This window comes from Lepisma saccharinum, chromosome 4 (genome assembly GCF_977018435.1).
Source record: "Lepisma saccharinum chromosome 4, izLepSacc3.1, whole genome shotgun sequence".
NCBI classification, from domain to species: domain Eukaryota; kingdom Metazoa; phylum Arthropoda; class Insecta; order Zygentoma; family Lepismatidae; genus Lepisma; species Lepisma saccharinum.
In genome coordinates, this window is record NC_139232.1 from 75,763,098 (window position 1) to 75,785,202 (window position 22,105).

The 22,105-nt window shown below is 35.0% G+C and overlaps 1 protein-coding gene across 10 annotated transcripts in view; it reads left to right on the forward strand.

The window, feature by feature from the left end:
* The window catches only part of HDAC4 (histone deacetylase 4), a 153,790-nt gene that overhangs the window by 114,166 nt on the left and 17,519 nt on the right, over window positions 1-22,105 (forward strand). For 6 of the 10 annotated variants that reach the window (XM_083120777.1, XM_083120778.1, XM_083120774.1 and 3 more), the window contains 7 exons: window positions 4,350-4,481; window positions 6,008-6,126; window positions 7,513-7,641; window positions 16,967-17,090; window positions 19,255-19,385; window positions 19,938-20,126; window positions 20,633-20,722. In XM_083120777.1, the coding sequence (XP_082976903.1) occupies window positions 4,350-4,481; window positions 6,008-6,126; window positions 7,513-7,641; window positions 16,967-17,090; window positions 19,255-19,385; window positions 19,938-20,126; window positions 20,633-20,722 (914 nt within the window). The remainder of the gene's footprint in view (window positions 1-4,349; window positions 4,482-6,007; window positions 6,127-7,512; window positions 7,642-16,966; window positions 17,091-19,254; window positions 19,386-19,937; window positions 20,127-20,632; window positions 20,723-22,105) is intronic. The other 4 variants (XM_083120776.1, XM_083120781.1, XM_083120782.1 and 1 more) reach the window with 2 other exon arrangements.

Sequence of the window (22,105 nt, forward strand, 5' to 3'; positions counted from 1 at the left end):
TGCGCAGTGTTGCCAGATGCATGTGCATACGTGCTTGAAATTTTATCTGCCAATTCCATGAGACACGTTCTTTTCACGCAAATTTGTTTCACAGCTGCATATTCACTGTGTGATATAAAAAAAATCATTCTCACTCTTTTTTGACTAGTTCTTATACAAGGTGCATTCAATAAACAACCTGAAAAGTAGTATAAAAAATCTAAAATACGACCGTGATTGTTATATGTTCGTTATTTTGTGAAGGCATCTGTTGATGTATGCAGGGAGCTTTTGCGCCATTATGAAGCTGACTGTGAGGCATTTCTTCATTGTATTGTCACTGGAGATGAAAGTTAGGTTCATTTCTATGAACCAGAAGATAAGAGGACAACAATGGAATGGCGACATCCTTCGTCTCCCAGACCGAAGAAGGTGCGTGCTCAACTGAGTGCCAGAAAGGTCATGTTAACTTTACTTTGGGACCACAAGGGGCCAATTCTTGAACATTACATGCCCAGAGGTCATAATGTAAACAGTACCATCTACTCCAACCTTTTGCCGGAAAAACTGAAACCAGCCATTCTGCAGAGACGATGTGGTTTGGTGTCCACTGGTCTGCTTTTGCTCCATGACAATGCGAGACCACATACTACCTATGTCACATTGTCTACCATCGAGGACCTAACGTTTGAGTGTTTACCCCACCCTCCATATTTGCCCATTCTTGCACCTTCCGATTTCCACACCTTTGTCTCACTGAAAGATGAACTAAGTGGATTGAGGTTCCAGAATGACGACGAAGTCCAGTCAGCAGTGCATGAGTGGTTAGGCAAACATCCAAAATATTTTTTTCCTGTGAAATCAGTGCCCCAATGAAACACTGGCATAGGTGCATTGAACTAGGGGGGAGGGGGTAACTATGTTGAAGCATAGTACTGCAGTTCTTTTGGTGCTTGTAATAAATATTTGTTACAACATATTTCCGGTTATATATTGAATGAGCCTTGTATATCGCTATCTGTCATGTGAGATTGCTCGATTGATTTAAACTTTTTGGGTGCATTGCCACGTATGGCCATTTTGCACTCTTGAGTATGTACAGGGGAAAATCTCTTTATCTTAAAAGTAAAAAGGGTGTAAGGAAAATAACTTTCCCAAAATAACTTCCAAGGTATCATACTCTCACGAATAGGAGTAGGCCATGTGATCTACAATTTAAAACAGTAGTTTAAAAACACCATGAAGATATAATTTTAGGTATATTTGCCAGAAAATGTGCTAAAATGAAAATGTGAATTTTTGGGAAAATAACACAGAATAGTAAAAAAAATAATAAATAAATTGAATAACACCAATTTGGAAAACAAAATAATGAAAAATCAAGGTTCCTACCGATTAGTCATAAATTAAACTAAAATGTCAGTGGCAATTTATTGCATTAGTTACAGTGACTCCTAACCTAATTTTCGGCATAATCGCCATGTTGTTCTGGCATTTGTCATAGCTTGGCACAATATTTTGTATGCCCTGCATAATTGTCTTGACAGTAGAGACTGGAACTATCTGTACCGCAGTGAAGCTGTCAGAACCTTGTCCTGCCAGACAAGTATATTGCCCTACTATATATTGGTTGCGTTAATTTTTTAATACACTTTTCGCCAGCAATAATAGTATAACTGCATGTTGTCAGTTTGACAGTACTTCACTTGGATATACTGTGAATGTTTGTACTGATGGAGTAGTTCCATTGATAATGTAAGGAAATATGACACTTTGTTTTGAACGATTCAATTGTTTCACTTATGTGCAAAGATTAAGGTTGTTTGTTTTACAGAGAAAAGAGAAGTAGGTTTATGGATCGAAAAATGAGTGTACTAATGGTTCTTGCAAGCAGAAGGTTCCAAACCTCAGTGGAAATATCAACATAAAATAACGAAAAAGGCTAACGAGATTGATAAATTACAATATTTCTTTTTCATCAATCACGCCTCACTCTTATCTCATGTAGTCGTAACTTTAAAAATAATCAAATATTTTATTGAAAACTGGCTGTATATGAAAATATCCTGTAATCCCTCCCTAGCTTGTGAATTGTAATAAATTTCCAAATTTACTATTTTGTAGTTTGGTTGCAATCGTAGAGAAGTTGAGTCAGTCAATTTCTTGAAAGCTAATATAGCTACTTAATACAATACATACCTGGATCTGTATGACTTCCTTTTTTCCATTTGCAAAAACATGGATTTAGTTTATAATTGTCAGGTAAAAATGTAAATTTTGTCCTGGAAAAGTCAGGGGAATTTCATTTCTGCTTGTTTGTAGCCACCCTGATCCATCTTATGTTCTCCTATCAATAATTTCTAAATACAGAAGTAAAACAGTGAGTAGAAACAGAGCAGTTTGGTATTGCAAAACTTGCAATTGCTTTTTCTTTTTTTGAAAGCACAGTTGCAGTAGTTTTTCTGGTAGAAACAATTAATTAGTAATTAGGAGATGATGTAATATTGAAAATTATATTTCATTTTGAGATTTTTGATACTATTGATATTTGACTGATGAGAATTTTATTGTTAAATTAAATCCCCACATACATTTTCTTATACATAGGGATGAAAACATTTTCCAGCTGTCCATTGTAGTTAGGTCAATTTAAGATGAGCTTTTCATAATTCATATGACATTAAATCACATGTTGTCAACATATGAAGTAAGTCACAGAGAAACTCCACAGAATACATTTAAGTTTACCTCAAATATGTTTTGACCATTTTTCAGAGGTTGGAGTATAATTATAAATAAGTTGTTAACATGGTTACCTTTCCTGTATTTTATTTTTAACCTCCCAGCAATCAAAGAAACAGCATTGAAGAAAATCTCAGATTTTTCTGATAAATTTGGAATAGTGAAATTTGTTAACATGAAGTTTATTAAAATTCAAAATCAGGGAACAGAAATTTAAAATTTTGAATAATAAAGATGAAAATATTGTTCCTTCATCATGATCATAATTGAAATCCTTGTTTCATTAGTTCCTCTCTTTGCTACAAATAAAATATTTTCTCATAAATTAGTAATACTTGAAAATCCTGAACAAAACAACTTGTTTTCTGTTATCAGTTCTTCATTTAGCCCAATTATGTGGGATAGAAAATGTTGGGTGGGTAACTCATTCACATGCACATTATTATTGAACTCATTTTCCTGTTGTCACAAAGTAATTCAAATACTCTGTCTCTTTATACTTTTTCTGTCCTCCATTCTGGAAAAAATACTGATGATGAAAATAAACAAAAGAGTAGTTTAAACACATTCCTGAATAACATTTACTAAGGGCACTTATTTGTTTCTTATTATCTGCAAATCTACATGAAGGATCATTTACAACAAATAATTTTCTTGTAGAGTAATGAGTTGTAGTAAAACTTGAAGTGATTCAATGGAATATTGTACTACTTACATTCTTATGCATATGATTTATATAATTCAGAAAGATTAGCAAGGACTTAATGTTTTAAAATTTATTTAATGAACTACCATTAATACACATGCACACCTTACATATACAATATTATGTACATGTTTATATGGATTTGTCAAGAGAATAGTTTCAGTACATCTAACCTCTGTTTTTTGTATGCATTAGAATGATTTTTGTCATTTTGAGTGTGATGGTAGTTTTTATTTTGTATATTAACAGTGTTGAGTTTGTTGTAACTTACTTATGAAGAACACACACAGTACATGATCAAAATAAAAAGTTATTTCACCAGTCTGATGGAGTAAAGATTGCATTAAGATATCCTTACTGAGTGAGCAATGAAGATGATAAATAAATTACTCAGGCTCTTTCTCACTTATATGTATCAATGAGATCCTTATCTCATGTAAAAGCTTACACAATCCAGTGATAGTGAGCATTCCTTCAACAAGAAAATTTGCACTTTCAAAAAATAAGTCCTAGGTTCAAATCCCACCCTGGTCATGAATGTTCTTCGTGAGTATTCCTTCATCAGTGTGGCGGATTTTCTGTACATCTTCTTCGTTGCAGTTAACCTAGAGGAGTTAAAAGATGACATAGAATAGCCGAAGTACAAATTTAAGAATCAAAGTCACAATAAATAACCTTTGCCACTACATTGGCAATTCCTGAACAGATTCTAAAACTGCTGCAAAGACAGTGTCTATCAGAAAGTCGGTGTAATACACTTTATTATTGGTGAATGTATCTGTGTGTGGCGTGTATGATTTTGAAATTTTACCATCTCACATGTGTTAATTAATTGTTTGTGTATGTTAGTGGAATGTGTTGCATTGGAGTAACTAGTTGAGTAGATGACAATGTTCTTTTCCATGCCTGCTGCATTCAACAGCTTCTGAGCCAAACCTTATTAAGGTGAGATTAAAGCAAAGGGTGATGGCCGACCGCCGAACTGGTTTCAGCCCCATCATGCGCAGGAAAGATCGCTTATTAGGACCCCTGAAGAGGAAATCGCAGTTATCAAGTATGAGTACATACTTTCATATTACTTTTTATACTTTTATTGAGAAATACTTTGGTAATACATGTATATACCATGCAGGAATGGAATATTGCAGAGAAAATTCAAAATGAATTACAGTATTTCAAGTTGTATTTTTTAAATATATTATTATTATTATTATTATTAAAGGGGAAGCAGTAAGTATTGGAAACTGTATTCAAGTAAAAGGGCTTACTTAAATGTTGAACTATGCATAGTTTAATTCAAATGTTGATCATCAATAAAGTATTCCTCCTTCTAGCATTGATTTATGCATCTGCTTATTTTTGCCATTTCACATGTAATGTAGATAAAGCTTGGTTTTAAGTTCATTCTGATTTGTATCTCCATGTAGGCCTAACCAAGTAGTCTAATCATTTGTGTTGTTTTCTGCATTTAGTATTTAGGGGTGCTGCATGAGCAGGTTATTACTAACCATTATTAATGAGAAAACTTCATCACGCAAAGCAAAAACTTTCCTCATAAAGAATTGGAAATTATTTGTAAATTGTTTATTACAACAAAATGTAGCCCATCTTCATTAGTGTTCATTTGAATAATATCAGTTGGATGAAAAACTTCTTGTGTGTAAACTCCTCTGGTATGAAAGTTTAATTGTAGTATTCATCAAGTTTATTAAAGACAATGGCAGCATGGATCTTAGCATTACAGGGGATTCTTATTATATGTTATTCATGGGGCAGATTAATTAGTACTGTATCAATACTGGCCAATATAGACATATCCAGTGCATCTGATAAATTTACCAATGCAATATATCTGAAAATTTAGTACAAAATTCTACCATTTTGTCATTATTTTAATGAATATAAACATATAAATCATATGTCATAGTGTTGTAAAGTAAATGCCTTTATATGCAGTTCCTTTTCAAAGGCATTGGTTGCATACATTGATTAAGGATGTTAATAAAGAATGAATGTTCAATTTTATATTGGATAGAATATGGGTAAATTTTATACTCTCTTTATGAAGAAATGTATAAAGAAAGACTGTACATAAATACATGAATTTACATTTTGAAAATTTGTGCATTTACTCACTAAATATATTCACAATATAAAAAGTATAAAAAACTTACGTGAGTGAGTATAATAGTCGTAAAACTCCTTGTAGACGACATTTCGCGAAACTACGCTTCGCTTCTTCAGGTATTTCTTTTCAGTATATAAAATACTTCGTCATATATGTAAAAATAAATCCAGGATTAGGTAAAAAAAGGGTATTGTAATATGAAATTTAAAATTACATGAAGTTAAAAGTGCCATGTAGGCTAAAAAATTATTCTGCGAAACGTTGTCTACAAGGAGTTTTACGACTAATATACTCACTCACGTAAGTTTTTTATACTTTTTATATTGTGAAAATACATGAATTCTTGAAGCTAGAAAATACAATATGTAGTTTCTTTTTAAGATAATACTGCTCGTTCGTATGTAATGTGCATATCTTATGAGTTCCACTTGTATTCAAATAACCCATACAAGTTTCTTCCCTTGTAGTTGATTCTTCTGGTAGTAATCCAGACTCAGGACCGAATTCACCTCCAAATGCTGCCAACATTCAACTTTCACAGTCTGGAGGTGGAAGCACACCAATCCAAGAGGTAAGTGTATCTAGGTAGTTTGTCTGTGCAGTTCAACTTTCTGCAACAGGAAGACTTTATTTTTAGGGCTTATCCAATACCACTTCAAATTAATACCCACACCTATGCTGGTACTCGTACTGATCGTTACTGAGTAACAATAAAAGTTTTGTTCAAAATATTTATAAAGATTGGGAATGGGACAGATAATCGGTACTCTATCAGTATCGGTCGATATATGCATATCAATATATCAATTATTATCTTATAATTAATACAATATTCTGACATTTTGGTATAATTTTTAAGGATAAAAGCATATAGTGTACATTCCCTAGCTTATTTAAAGTATATATCTAAATATTCAGCTTCTTTTGCATTGCAGTCATATGGTAATATACATTTATTAAGGAGGTCAATAAACCATTTAGGTTCTTCAAGGACCATTTGGGATTTTATGTGTGATTGGTAGAAGATTGGTTATCAGTGTCGGTACTTTGTCGGTATTGGCTTATTGGCCCATGCATAATAAATATTAATACTTCATAAGTATTACATTGCAATTATACCACATCGGTCTATCAGTTTTACTTTAAAATATTTGAAGAATTACGTTAGTGATAGTTGTAATATTAAAATACCTATCATTTTAGCCACAGAATGTTGGTGTGAATTTAAATGGAAATAATTCATTTTGCATAATGTACAGGATGAGCTGACTGTATAAAAGTGTACCATGCCATTTTTACGGACTTATGAGATATCCAGACCCAGGAAAGTTTTGACTAGTATCCATGATTACATTTGAACCAATACATCGGTATTGCCCTATTTTGTTTCATTTGTTAAACATTGAACATTGTACAAAAGTTTGTGAAAAATATCTACAATGATCATAATTACTTATTCTTTAAGAAATGTTTCCCACATAGTAGATCATTGATGTTGACTGATGTGTAAGGTGATGATTATGATTCAAGTTATAATTTACAATCAGTAGATGGAACTGCAACACCATGCATCATAAATAACATTGATTTATCTCGGAGAACAAACATGAATCAACACATTCACTCCCAGATCTGAACATGTTTTGATTAGAAGATGTGTTTGGGTTTTCCCATATCCAACTAAAGTCAGCTGTTTGAGTGAATTTCTATCATTGTGACTTGTCAGCAAATTTTCTAAGCATTATACTAGCTGAAAAATAGTCTTCAAAATAGCAGAAATTTATTGATAAATTTCCCATATTCAGCATGCTATAGAACTGGATTTGGCAACTCAATTGTGAACTTTGACATGTTTTTGATGTGCATTATTTGCCAAGTAACATGTAAGTATTGAAGTCTAGATTCAAACCCCAACCTATGTACTTAAATGCTTAGTGCTTATGTTCTTGTTTTGCAGGAAGGTGAAGGTTCTCCATATGGTCCCTTAACCTCCGGCCAGGGTAGCATTTGTGATCTGTCATTATACAGCAGTCCATCCATGCCAAACATCTCACTTGGTCGACCACCTGTTCCATCTGGTTCCTCTGTAAGTAATTGCAGCTACTAACAATGGATGTTATCAGTGGGTTTTTTTATATATGGGTATGTTCACATTACTCTTGCAACCATTGGAAATATTTTTTAAAATTATATCATAAAATTTACTACTTGAATGCTCGTAAATCCAATAAATTCTGCATCAGATGAATATAAATTCATTCAAGTAGTAAATTTTATAATATATTTCAAGAAGTAGCTATTTTACATTTTACTCCATTACAGGAAAATCTCGTTAATACGAAGTTCAAGGGACCAAAAAATGTCAACTTCGAGTTATCCAAATTTTTCAAGATGGCACCTGTTTTTCAGTATAAATTACCCCATAACCAGGGCTCGAAAAATCACGGTTGCTATGGCAACTAAAAATTTCAGCCTGGCGACTGTGATCTTATGCTGTAATATGTACGAAATTTTGATGACTCTAAGTTCAAATTGCAGCACAGCGTAAGTTAGCAAATTATTATTATTTTTTTTAATCAACGTTGTGAACATTCCAGAGAGTCAGTAATAATTTCTTACACTTTGACCCCCAACACCCCATTTCCTGTTTTCTCGAATGATGTAGCGATGTTTTGAATACCGTGATGCTCAGCTTCTTATACAGAGTGTTTCAAAAGGTGCACAACCCAAACTTTGAAAATGTATATCATGAAAACCTTAAGAGATATTTACACCGTGTTTTCTGCATTATAAAGTCTCGCACATTGCGTTATTTTTCAATGCTTAAAATTATCAGTTTTCTCCATACAGAAAATTTAGATAAATTAATAACCAGCGGATGGCAGAATTAAATTTTTTCCAGAAATGCACTTTTGAATGAGAAAAATAAGTAAGAAATTATCGAAGGGTCATAATTAGATGTCTGATGACTGATGCTATGTCAATCTGTCATTTGCGACCAATATTGTTCATGTGAAACATTTGATGGATTTTTATTAGCGATTTTATGGGTTGAGTGAAAAAGTACCATTTTTGGGACATATATGGCAATGGTAGCAGGTCGAAATATTGTCAACAGACGCACGACAGCGAAAAATCAGGTGAGGCCAGGCTGGCTCAGTAGCTTAGTGGTTAGAGCAATAGCACGGTATATCAGATACCCATGTTCGAGTCCTGGTCGAACCTGCATTTTTTCGCTGAAAATTTCTACGTTGGTATATATTGTTGAAAATCAATTCTCAGATGTTTTCAGCAAATTAACAATATTTTTTTAAAATAATGTAATTGCTTTTATTTTAATACATGCTAACATAAATTTATTAACTCAGTGATAGCATACATGATTAGTGCAGAAAACCTGGTGTAAATACCTCTTATGGTTTTCATGATATACATTTTCAAAGTTTGGGTTGTGCAACTTTTGAAACACTCTGTAGTATGCATAATTGCTAGTAGGTAGTTTCCTGGCGCCTGATTTCCAGAGCTGGCACCTAGCTTTGAAGAAATTTTTTCGAGCACTGCCCATAACAGATGTTTTATACTTGGTAGTAACTCACAAATTAAGCTTTATATGTACTACATAATATTGTAAAACTATAAAAAATGTTACACAAAATGAGGGCACGGAGCTTACGCGGGCACACAGATTCTTAGGAGACGGTAACACCATTTACAACCTGTTATGCACGGGATGCATATTGTGGGAAGGAAAATAGAACATGAAAACGTTTTCACCAAAAAACTCTTTTAACAAACAGTATTTTCTTTCAATTGTGCACAGTCGTTGCTCTTCTATGAATTTTTTACAATTTTAGTACATGATAAACCCGTTTGCACTGAGACCTACAGAAAGGAAAACAATCTCTCGTTTATTGCAAGCGAAACTCGAAGAATCTTGACAGCAGTCACACTGGGCACAGCAAAAGTTAGAAGAATAAATGTTGGATTTTATGTGGGTTTACTAGAGCATTGTACATTACAGGATTAACTAGTAAGATAAGATCTCTTGGGGTAAGATAAGATCTCTTGGGGAGAGACAATACAACCTTTCTCAGCACCAGATGAGAGAGAGAGATAGAGAGAGAACAAAAAAGCAGGACTGTAAATTTCGTTCTGGTTCAGCTGTCTAAAAGTCACTTTTTCTTTGCTTCAGCCAACTTCATATTCATCCCCCTTTCCAGGGAGAAGTCCAAACTCTTCCGTGCAATGTAATCCACCCTGAAAAAGGAAGCATGCAACTTGCAGTCTGATTGCATCGAATGTGAATCCGAGGACAGATTGAACAGCGTCGCACTCGATAATCACTTGGGTTTGGATTCCACTTTAAACTGTATATTTATTCCCAATTAGTCCATCAGCATAAAATGAACTCAAGACAAGCATTATGAAACTTGCGCATTTTCAGATATCAAAGTGGGGATTGTTATTTACTCTCAAGTTAATCAATGATTTATTGTTGGATTTAGGAGTATTCTGGAGGTCAAATACTCGCTCCGCCAAAACTTTACTTCTTGAATAACTTTTTTTTTTATATATCGGTCTCGGCATCCATTCCTACATTGAGCATTGTGTGATTTATTGTTTTATAGCACGCGAATGATTCTGAAGAAAAGTGGCGATTATATTATATCGAACTTTGTGTGCACCATGAAGTTGTTTTAACTCTTTGTTTTTCTTTCTGGAGATCTAATTTCGTTATCATCAAATCGAAACAGCTTTGCGAGATTTAAAACAATGACACTTTTTCCTTCACGCTGAATGAGTCATTGCTGTTATCAGCAAGCGACAGCTTTGCAGACTCTAGACGAAACACGGGCGTCAGCTGCAGCATAAACACAATGAGACCGGTTGGAAGTTCAAGCAACAGGTGCTCGAAGAGAAAATCCTCTGCATTTCAAACATAACGCAACTGTCTAAGACCGAACTTTTATCAGCAGTTTGAAGAAGAAAGAAATGATCCTTGCTTTATGTTTTACCATGCAATAGACAATAATACGGGCAATAGTTCCTATGCAGACAGCTGCACCCAAACAAGAAAGAGGAACCTGAATTCTGCAATTATCGCATTGCCGTGCACACCAGTGACGGAGAATGAGCTATTGTAGGAGAAGGGAGGGGGTCACTTTTTTTTCTTATCCTAAGTTTTTGTTCGTTGTGAAGAACGTATTCAGAACTGGTTGCTTCACTTTAGATGCCAAACGAAAGGAGGAGGGATCCACTTCCACCTTGCCCGAAATCTGCCCGTGTGCACACACAAGCAAGAAAATTGTGGCCAAAACAATTAGCATTGAAACCCTCCCTCTTCCCCCATTTGCTGACAGGAAAAGAGGGAGAAGTCACTTGGCCAACAGAACATTTTTTGGCAAATTTTATGACCGGAACATTTGGGAAATGTATGAAGCGGGAAACGAGAGTTACGACATGCATAAGATTGAGGTAAAATTTTGCATAAACCTAGATGACACCGTGTTAAGCAGGTTGACGGTCTTTAGTTGGTCTATGTGTCTTAGATTATCTGCAACAGTTTCCCTTTTTTATGAAGTGCTACAGGGCACTAATAACACGTTTTAATTAAAAGTGGTTACCGGAAGATGTCAGCTACCAGGCCAAGAGTAGCTCACGGGGAACTGCTGAATCTCGAGCTCAGAGTTAGACAAATGGGCGAGACTTCCAGGTGCCACGCATCTTTATTTTGGAACATCTCGCATTTCTCATCTGGCACTGGTGAATATTTCCAATGTGGCACATTCAGTGATGAAAGACCTTGAACTACCATGCACATTGACAAATGCCAGCAGGCATTTCGGGCTGCTTCCCCCGAGTTGTCAGCAGCTGTATAAGGAAACACATAAAGGTCAATTTAAAGTAACATCCAAGCTCTCTCCACATTCGATCTTCTCTTGTCGACTTATGCAGGTGTCTACTTCGAATTAAGCGAAACCAGTTTTTCCGAAGGGTCTTGTAAACAACTTCGTATTAAAAATTATCTGTACCGAAATACATTAAAAATCCTATGTTATCGACTGGGAAATGGGAAGAACTTCGGATTAACCAATATCGTATTAACGAGGTTTTCCTAAATTCTTCTTGTATGTATGCATATAGAATTCTTCTTCTAGTTCAGTTGTTACAAGCATTTAAACAAAATAATTAACTGTGAAATAAGGAGCAACTTTGTATTTCCTACAGAAGTTCAAAATTATAAATTGAGAATTGTTTAAACTTAAATTATAAATCCTAGATATCATCAGGCAATTTAAAATGTTTTTCTTTACAAAGTTTCTTGATATTTTCAGTTGGAGGAAATTTCAGGGCTTTCCCCACTTATAAAAAATAGAACTCCATAGTGAGACAAAATTGCCATTCTCCTTATTTAATTTCTTCTAGTGTTCTTTTGCAATGAACAAAGCCTCCCACACATTTAAATCTGTCTCCCATTACTCTTTAAAAACTTTTCTCTCCGACATGCCCATTCTTGGGTCTAAATTTGTAATGTCCAAATCATATTCATGCCACCTCTTTCCCTATATTCTTGATATTGTCCTGCATAATCCCATGAACACTAATAAATTATATTGTATATTCTTTGCTCTGGAATTAGTTCTCATTAACTGTGCACTCCAAATTTATTGAAGATTTTTAAATCAAATTCTCTAGAAGTTTTTTGCAATTTTATGCCAAAAAACCTTTGTAGAATGGAATACAAATAAATCTAGTTTCAATATGTTTTCCTTCTTTATCCACTTGTCTTATTCTATTTAGTTTTTGTGACCTATTTCCTAATGTGGTTTCTATTATTGTTAGAACCATTTTTCTTTTCTATACTGTAATCTGTCAAACCAAATAGACACTTTTGAAAATCAGGTACATGTTGGAAATTTGCTGTGTAAACATTTGTAAGTCATTTCACTTCATATATACTTTATATTGTTCTTTTCATTCTAATGCAAAATGCTGTATTTGGAATCCTTTGTAAAATAAATAAATGTGTGGATTTGAATGTATTTAAGTTTAGACCACCCAAGGTCTCTCAATTCTCTGATGGGGTCGCCCCTGGTTGCCATAACCAGAACTGAGCCAGTCAGTGCCTCAATATCAGATCGGAACTTACAAACCTTGGCACATATGATCCCTCAATATGGAAAAAGACACAGGACCTTTCAAGAAACACATTTATTCATTTATTCAATGCAGTCGAAATTATGGTACTTACAATCATTAGCTTCCTCCTGATGCACGATATCACCTATATACATGTAAGGAAAGTGGGGTTCACTCAGCTTTGTTTCACATCAGAAGCACTACCTTCTGATCCAAGCTACACATGCACAGACCAGCAGTAATGGTGGTTGCCTTGCCCATGTTGTTGTTGTGTGCCCGCCATCTTGGAAAATCCCAGAATGGCGAAATTGTTTATATTTAATGTAAAAATTTCATGATTTTCATTTCTTTTTCTTTTAATGAATGTGATTGAGGAATTAATTGTTAACAGTTAAAAGATGTTTTTCAAATCATTTTTTAGTCTGTAGCCTTGTGAATTAGAGCTTAATTAACAACATTTTGAAAATTGGTGACCATGTACTTGGAACAATGGTTTAACCACCTAAAAAAAAATACCTAAATTAGGAGGTATTGTATTTTCCCTCCCTCCCTCCCTTCCTTTTATATACCGTGTGTCCAATTCCTTGCGAGGCCGAGACATCGGGAGAAGTGTGCCAGGTGGCGCTAGCGGAGATGCCGGCATTTTCGACCAGTAATGTCCCATTTAAGTTTACCCTTGAAAGTGTTTTGCTTCGCTCGGAATCGTTTGGAGTTTTTGAATGTGCAACACTGTATCAAGATTACGTTGCAGACTAACTCCGAGCTTGAGTTGTTTTTTCTTTCGCGACTACAGGTGCCCTGGACAGAGCTGCGAGTGTAGTAGGAAGAACAGACCTTGAACCAAGAGCATGTTAATTTTGTACTCTGTGAAAGAGTATGGTTTTTGGTTACTTGCCGTGCTACTTCTTTGTGTAAATGCAGTGTGTGTGTTTTTGTGTGCAAGTGAGGCAATTGAAATGCAAATCACAAAGGTCACGTTAAAACAAAGAATTTTTATGTATGACACTTATATGAAAATATACTCGTGTCGAGACGTGTGTAGGCAATTTGCACAGAAATTCCCTGGCATTTCACCTCCAGGTTGAGAGACAGTTGGACGTCTTGTCGTTACATTACAAGAAACTGGATCCTTAAATTTTAGAACCCCTAAGCAAAAACGACGGATTCTAACCAATGAAAAACTAGACGAAACTAGGGCAACATTAGAATGCTCTCCAAACAAACCTCTACGCCGTGTTTTACAGGAGGTTCGTTAGATCTTCCAGTGTGCGATTACACTGAGGAACAATGAAATTTGCCGCGACCGGAAAACAACCTATTTCTATGTTTTTTGACTTGCTGAACACGAAAATGATGTTCTTTTTTCTCCACCACGTCTAGTTTTTGAAATAACACAAAATTGAAGTAAATGTGACAAATCTTTTTTTCGCCATATGATATACAGGGATTCTTCAAGAGAACACGTGTGGCTGTTTTCCCTGCGTAATATGAAGAAAGCATTGTAATGACAACAAAAAAGGGCAAACATTGTTGTTTATTTTTTACCAGATAAGATAAGAGTAGAGAAAAGTCTGTTAAAGAGGCAAGGTGACTTAGTGACTTATTGTATTGTGTCTTTATCAGTTGCGTTCTGTTCGCTGGAAGTGTAGGTTGTGTGTTAGGTTGTGTGCTTCATTGCGTTTGTTTTGTGTGGTATTTGAAAATAGTGCAGTGATGCCTCGTAATTGTGTAAATTCACCCAATCTGTTTTGCTATGTGTGTAGTGAGTTCACGACAAATTCCCAACAAAACTCAATTACACCAATAGTGAAGAAAGCTTACGAGCTATATTTCGGATGCAAAATCGGAGACCAAGATAAAGGGTGGGCTCCTCATGTCTGTTGCAGTAGATGCTCACGATATTTACGAGGGTGGTTACATTATACCCATCTATGTATGCCCTTCGCTGTTCCAATGGTATGGCGCGAACCTCGAGATCACGTTACTGATTGTTACTTTTGTTTAACTAATGTTATGGGATTCTGAAGAAAATCCAAAAATATCCATCAGTATCCAAATTTACCTTCTGCGATAAGACCAATGCAACATGATGAGACATTACCTGTTCCAAAGCCACCATTGGAATGGTCTTTGGAAGAGGAAACAGAAACTTCCTCAGATGAACCAATATCTTCTCTCGGACATGATCCTGACGGATGTCACGGAAGACACCGTATCTTACCACCCAGCCAGAATTAAATGATTTAGTACGTGTTTTGAACCTTACAAAGAAAGAAGTGGAACTGCTGGGTTCAAGACTGCAAGGGTGGAACCTGCTGGAACCATGGACAAGTATTACATTCAGAAAACGTCAACTAAAATTTTCTTCCTATTTTTCTATGAATGGGTCCCTGGTATACTGCAACAATGTCACTGGATTAATGCAGGAGTTGGGAGAAAACTATAAATCAGACGAATGGAGGTTGTTCATCAATGCGTCAAAAACTAGCTTGAAGGCGGTCCTCCTGCATAATGGAAATGAGAAACCTTCAGTGCCAGTTGCTCATGCGAGTGAAATGAAGGAAACATATGAAAACATTGCTTTGATTCTCACAAGTGTTAGCTACGACAAACACCAGTGGAAAATCTGTGCTGATCTGAAGGTACTGGGAATTCTTTTGGGGATGCAATCAGGTTTCACGAAATGCTGTCGTTTCCTCTGTCTATGGGACAGCAGAGCAAAGGACATGCATTACAAAACTAAACACTGGCCTCCCAGAAAGTGGTACACACCTGGTGAAAAAAATGTCACTCACAAACCGCTTGTCGACGCCAACAATGTTTTACTTCCCCCCACTGCACATCAAGTTGGGGTTAATGAAGAACTTTGTGAAGGCCATGAACAAAGAAGGAAAAGGGTTTGAGTACTTACAAAGAAAATTTCCTCGTGAAAGCGATGCTAAAATAAAAGAAGGGATTTTTGTTGGCCCTCAAATCCGGGAGGTAATGAACGATCCCAATTTTAAAGAACTGTTAAGTGAATGTGAGAGAGCAGCATGGGGTGCGTTCAAAAGTGTGTGTCGCAATTTCCTTGGCAACCATAGGGCTCACAATTACTCTGAACGTGTAGAACGTATGCTGGCAACATACAAAGAAATGGGATGCAATAAGTCTCTCAAGATCCACTTTCTCCTGTTCCCATTTAGACTCCCCCCCCCCCTAATCTGGGTGCAGTGAGTGACGAGCAGGGCGAGCTCTTTCACCAACAAATCTCAGAAATGGAAAAACGTTATAAAGGGAGATGGTCTCCCAGTTTACTAGCGGATTACTGCTGGAACACAGTCTCAGATGTTCAACATGCCTGCTACAAGCAGATATCATACAGAAATACGTTTTGGACGTGTGTTACTTTTACTGTTTACTTTATTGTTTACTTTAATGTTTACTTTAATGTTTACTATTTGCCTGCAACTGCAAATTTTAATGCATGTCATAACTACATCATTTACAATCATATTTGGTATTCTATGAACCCAATCTATTACTAAAATTCACATTATCACATTAATTTTTGGAGCAAAATGCTATATTTTACCCTTCTTTAATGTGCGGTGAAAATTTTTCAAAATGGTTTCCGCCAGAAATGGTACGTGATAGAGAATTTTAGTTATGATTTTTTAAATCAGCGCACCCGATTTATTAAAGATCACCTATTTTCATCCATCGGCAAAACAAAAAGTTTTAATTTGTTCCTCAGTGTTATTATTTGTGGGGAACTTAAAAAAAATAGAGTCTACCGAAATAACCCTCATAGTATCGACGAACTAAAAGACAATATAAGAGCAGAACTTGGAAGAATTACGGAAGAAGAACTTTTGCGTGTGAATCATAATTTCATCAAACGATGCCAGGAATGTGTGAATGTAGGTGGACATCGCTTTGAACAACTCTTATAACACATGTTAGTGCTCGTTTTGCAATATTAATATAAATATCTGCATGCTAAAGATATGTCCATAAAAATAAGCGGGACGTTACTGGTCGAAAATGTCAGCATCTCTGCTAGCGCCGCCTGCCACACTTCTCCCGATCTCTCGGCCTCTCCAGGAATTGGACACACTGTATATGTATATATGGTGATTCAAGTTAAATTTGTACATAATACATTTAGTTTCTATCCTAGGTTAATTTGTTAAGGAATAAACTGTCTAAAAAGAATCAAAAATTCCAAATACATGTTTTGTACAGTCTGCTCTAAGCTTGGTTGTAAAGTTTTGTGGTTTTATATATAGGATGGGATGAAGTTACCTCCAGTATCAGAGGCTGAAGTTAGAGCTGCGTTCACTGCAAGGTTGGGGATGCCTCTCACAGGGCAGATGTTGCCAGGAACACTGCCGTATTATCCTTCACTTCCAGGTGAGATCTTTCATTCTACTTAGTAGCCTGTGTAAAGGAAATTAATATTTGATCCATGTGGTACAGCTACTTATATTAAGAACTAGAGAGTGTTTTGCTCAAGTGCCAAATAGTTCAAACGCTCGAACAAGCAAGACAAGCAGTATACACTCGAAGCCCTGTAGTACACGTATAACTGTATTTTGTCTTTGATATTGGCCCCTCACATACCAATTGCAAAGTGAAAGTCACAGTGAAATTGAAACTTAAGTGAACAGTCATTATCTCCATGTGTATCTTACCAATATGCGGTGATATATGAAAATGAAATAGATGATTGTGGGCTGAAACTACCAAGGTGGATATTTCACACATAGGCCTGTCTGATGGCGCAGTGGTAGCATCGTCACCTTGTAATCAATGGGTCCTGGGTTCGATACCTGGTAGAGGCACATAGTGGTTTGGATCCCACTTTAAACTGTAGGTCCAGTTCCGATTAGTCTTACTGTGCATAAAGTGGACTTAAAACTCCAACTCAATCAATCAATCGATATTTCACATGTGTGTCTACTATTATTATCACATTAAGATGTTATTCCATTGTATACACTCGAGCGTAGCACACTCAAGTGTGGGAGACTGGAACGAGTACAAGCGAGCGAAAGTGGTCCCGAGCAGTACTCTACTAAGTACACATGCAATACAGTACTTAATTAGAAGATGCTGACCTTCCCTGATGACATGGTGTTTAAACTGTAAGTCCTGACTTAAAGCAAACTTTCTCAGTAGAAGAGGCAGATTTCTTCTAGTATTGTGAAGGAAACTAGCCACATTATACACAGATCGCAATGGCACAGTACATTCTAAAGTAGAGTCAAGGGTGAGGAGTTCCTTGAATTATATGTCATTTTGTGTACCCTGGCTTTGAAAAGTAAGTATCTAAATCCACATAGTTTCTTTTTCTAAGACAAAACTCATTCCAGTTGTCTGGTTGTAATAATGAACCATTCAAGTTCTTCATCAAATGTTTGCCACACTTAGAATCCAATAGTAGAATTTTTAAGAACTGTTGCATTGTTTACTAAAATTTACATTTTAGCTAGTTCTTCCACAGACCCTATATTTTTGTCATTACTGTAAATTTTCCAAAAATAGGAATCGGGAGCAGTGGAACATTCTTTGTACCCTCCCCAAAAAACACAAATATAAATTTTAGCAATGGTATATTTAATTGTTCATTTTTAAAAGTTTATTACGCTTAAACTGTTTGATGAAATTGTTAAAATATATTCTCCTTTCCTCTGATTATCATTCTTTTACCTGTCAAATGAGCTCAGAATGAGCCTACTGCATCAAACGAGCAGTATACACTCGAAGCCCAGCAGTACACATATAACCAACCATATTTTGTCTTCCCCTCACATATAGATCGCAAAGTGAAAGACGCAGTGAAATTGAAACTTCAGTGAGCATAGTCATCCATGTGTATTTTACAATTACAATTGACTGTACCAATCAGAGTCCAAATTTTATAAATTTTATCCACTAAAGAAACAAAATATCTTCTTAATAATAATAATAATAATTATATGGGTTTGGAATATCTGAAAAGTTTGTTACTATGATAAATGTATGCCTTAATGAAACAGCGAAAGCAATCATATATCTGATAAATTTACAATTTTCATGGTGTGTTAAAACAAGGAAATACTTTATCATCTTTACTTTTGTATTTTGTCGTAGTATATGCTCTTAGTTAAGGAATTCAATCAGGAACTGATATTAAATTATATACCTTAGTTGTTACAGATCCTATTCTACTGAAAATATAGCAGAAGTTTAAATTTTCATATATTTTGCACCAGTATTGTGTAAAAAATTGATTTCATCATCAAGTGACACATGTTTTAACATTTCAGAATAATTCTTTCAATATTTTAAAGCAAATCTCTGGAAAATTGGTGCATGTAATGCATGCAGTATTACTATTAATCAGCATTTTGAACAACCTTTTATTTTCACAATTTTGAGACATTGGTATCGAAGAGAATCTGGAAGAGTATCAGCATAGCGGTATTGGTTCATTCTAAAGACTTTATTTAAGATGTTGGTTTCTGTTGTCTATTTTTCAGTAATTCTTTATACAGAGCCATTTTCAATCTTTCTTTTTATTCCTGGTTTACAGTTATTGATGGTGAATACAGCAATCCCACATCACCAGGATATGTTCAGAAGCAAATGCAATCTCTCGAACAGGCGCAACCGCCCACAATACTTCCTAGTATATACCAGGCAGGTCCTATTACTGACTCTCAGGTAAGCGCAAATGACTTTCACTTTTAATCAAGTGTTTATAAATATTTTAAATTAACATTTGACACAATTGTTTGTGTGTTCAGCTCAGGTCCCATTCCTCTCCTCTTATTTTGGCTTGCAAGACCAATATTGGAGTCACAAATTTTTTTTTGAAAAAATCTCCTCCCATTATGTTTCAGCAGGTAATGTCTGAATATTGTATCCTTTTTATGCCGGCATAACTTGGATTAACTCACTATTCTGCTGATACAGTTTCATAAATTGTTAAAAATTAACATACATTTCCATTGTGACAAGTTATAAAAAGGAAAATATCAAGTATGTCTTAATATCTCAAATCAAGCTCTTGTGAGTACTACATTAATCTATGATAAGGATAGGGTGAAAACATATTGATTAAATAGGCATCTGTATTATATCCACTCTCATGAAGTTAATATTTGCATTTGAAATTCTGCTAGAATTGTGATTTGTAGTGCAACATTGTGATTTCTTGTTTTTGTTTCAACATATCATTCTGAAATCAACATAAGATTTCTTTTTGACTTTCAGGTAGCCCATGCCCGTCTCACTAAACAAGGTCACCGTCCACTGGGACGAACCCAATCTGCTCCTCTACCTCTTGGTCATCCAATGCTGCAGGGGAATCCAAACATGACCATTGCACCTACACATTACGAGGACTATTTGCAAGAGAAGCAAGCATATGACCAACAACAGACTCATGATTTTCTGAAACAGGTAAGTTTTCTCAATCTTATGTGTGGATAGACATAGTGAAAAGTTAAATGTCAGTGATAAAAATTAGGGGAAAGTTGTCAAGTTAATGCCATATTTCACACTGTTTTCCCTAAAGTGGGAGAATTCGTGATACTACTTCTTTCCTTTGAGAATTATTTAATTTTAAGAAAATTAAGAATGAAAGTCAAATTTATTAATAATATTACGGTGAGACTGATAAAAATCATAAAATTTGTAATTATTAGGCAAAAAGAATGGCAGATGATCGATAACTATTAGGAAATTTGATGACAGAAGATGCTAAATCATTGTTGAGTGTTGTATTTGATTAAATGGACTGAAAATTGAGTTAATTCAGTGAGATTTATTTATTCTCTGCTGACGGAAAATTACATCTATTAATCAACCATTTTCAACTCTCTTCAGTTCTGCATTCAGGTTGTTTTCAATTAAATCATACACCTGCAAGTTATTTACTCAGTGAATATATCTTTTTATTTCTGTAGCAAATACGACAGACTGTATTGACGCGAGTTAGTAACAAGACACAGTCATCCCAGTTAGAAGAAGCACCTGAAGTGGAAAGTTCAACAGAGGTATGTGAAAATAGGTCGTAATTTGTTTTTCTATTTGTCTGTGTAAAAACACTGAAGTTAAAAAATCAAATTATTTTTTTAAATATCTGAATTGTCCAGTTAAGAGTGCTGATATCTTCATTTAATGTTTAATTGCTAATGATGTGCAGCAGTACACTTACGGAGCTTTCAGACAAGTTACAAATGACATGAGGGTTTCACACTGAAGTGATAAGTGACATGACCACAAACTGCACACACAAACGTAGGCACTTTTTCCTCCAGTCTATAAAAAAGTAATTCACCATGTATTCATAACCAGTGCAGATTATGACTGTAGAACATTGACATTCACAACTATTATGAACTTACTTAGTGGTGAAATTTTAATGTATTCACAACATTGATACATGTTTATTTTGTTCAAAATGTAGATAAAAATTGAGCATCTAGAAATGGCTGATAAAAAAATGTTTAATTATGGCAATTGTACAAAGTTCTTGGAGTTACAGCATGCTAACATTTCTATTTGCGGGGTTTGTAAACTTAATTAAAAGCTAATTTGAGACATTAAAGAAGCAAGGGTGCCCAAGCTTGTAATGTTGCTCTGACATGGAAGGTTGTATATCTGAACATCCATATACAAGTAACAAGTGACATCTTACTTGTCATTGTGGTTTGATATCTCCCTTAAGTGGATGTTGACATACTGAGTAAGTTAAGGCAAATAAACAGAGAAAGTTAACACAAGTAAACAGTGTGTGTGTGTTGGGAGGGGGGTTGTAAATCTAAATGCCAATGCAAAATAATGTAAAAGGTGTAAATAAAATTGTATTGAAAGTAGAAGGACTAAAATAGATTGTCGAGTCCAAAATCCAGGTAACGTGATCAGCAGTGAAATTAGGAAAAAGTGAGAGAGTATTACTTTTCCCTGCAAAAAATATTTTCTATCACTACCAGTAAGTCAATATCAGTTTCTATAGTTACTGAACAAGTAATAACTGAACAATTAATTAGCTTATTGATGATAAATTTCACACATTACATCTATCCTTTAAAAGCAGTTAAATTGAACCACTCCAGATGGTTTAGTGTCATAAGATTTTTTTAAAAATATGCAACATGTAGAAGTTAGGAGAATCTGAAAGCTGGCTAATATTTTATAACAATTATATTTATTTTATAACTATGTGTGCTACGTAAACCAGTGTTTGGTATAACTTTATTGGTTTGGTAGATAGTATTTCACTTTATTGTTTTATTTCATTGCTATGCATTGAAATCAGGTATACACTTGAAGAAACATGATGAAATTAATCCATTCAAATATTGCAGTGATGGACAAAAGTATTGTATTTGGTATCAGTCAATGTATACATATGAATGCATTGGTTAAATTACTGA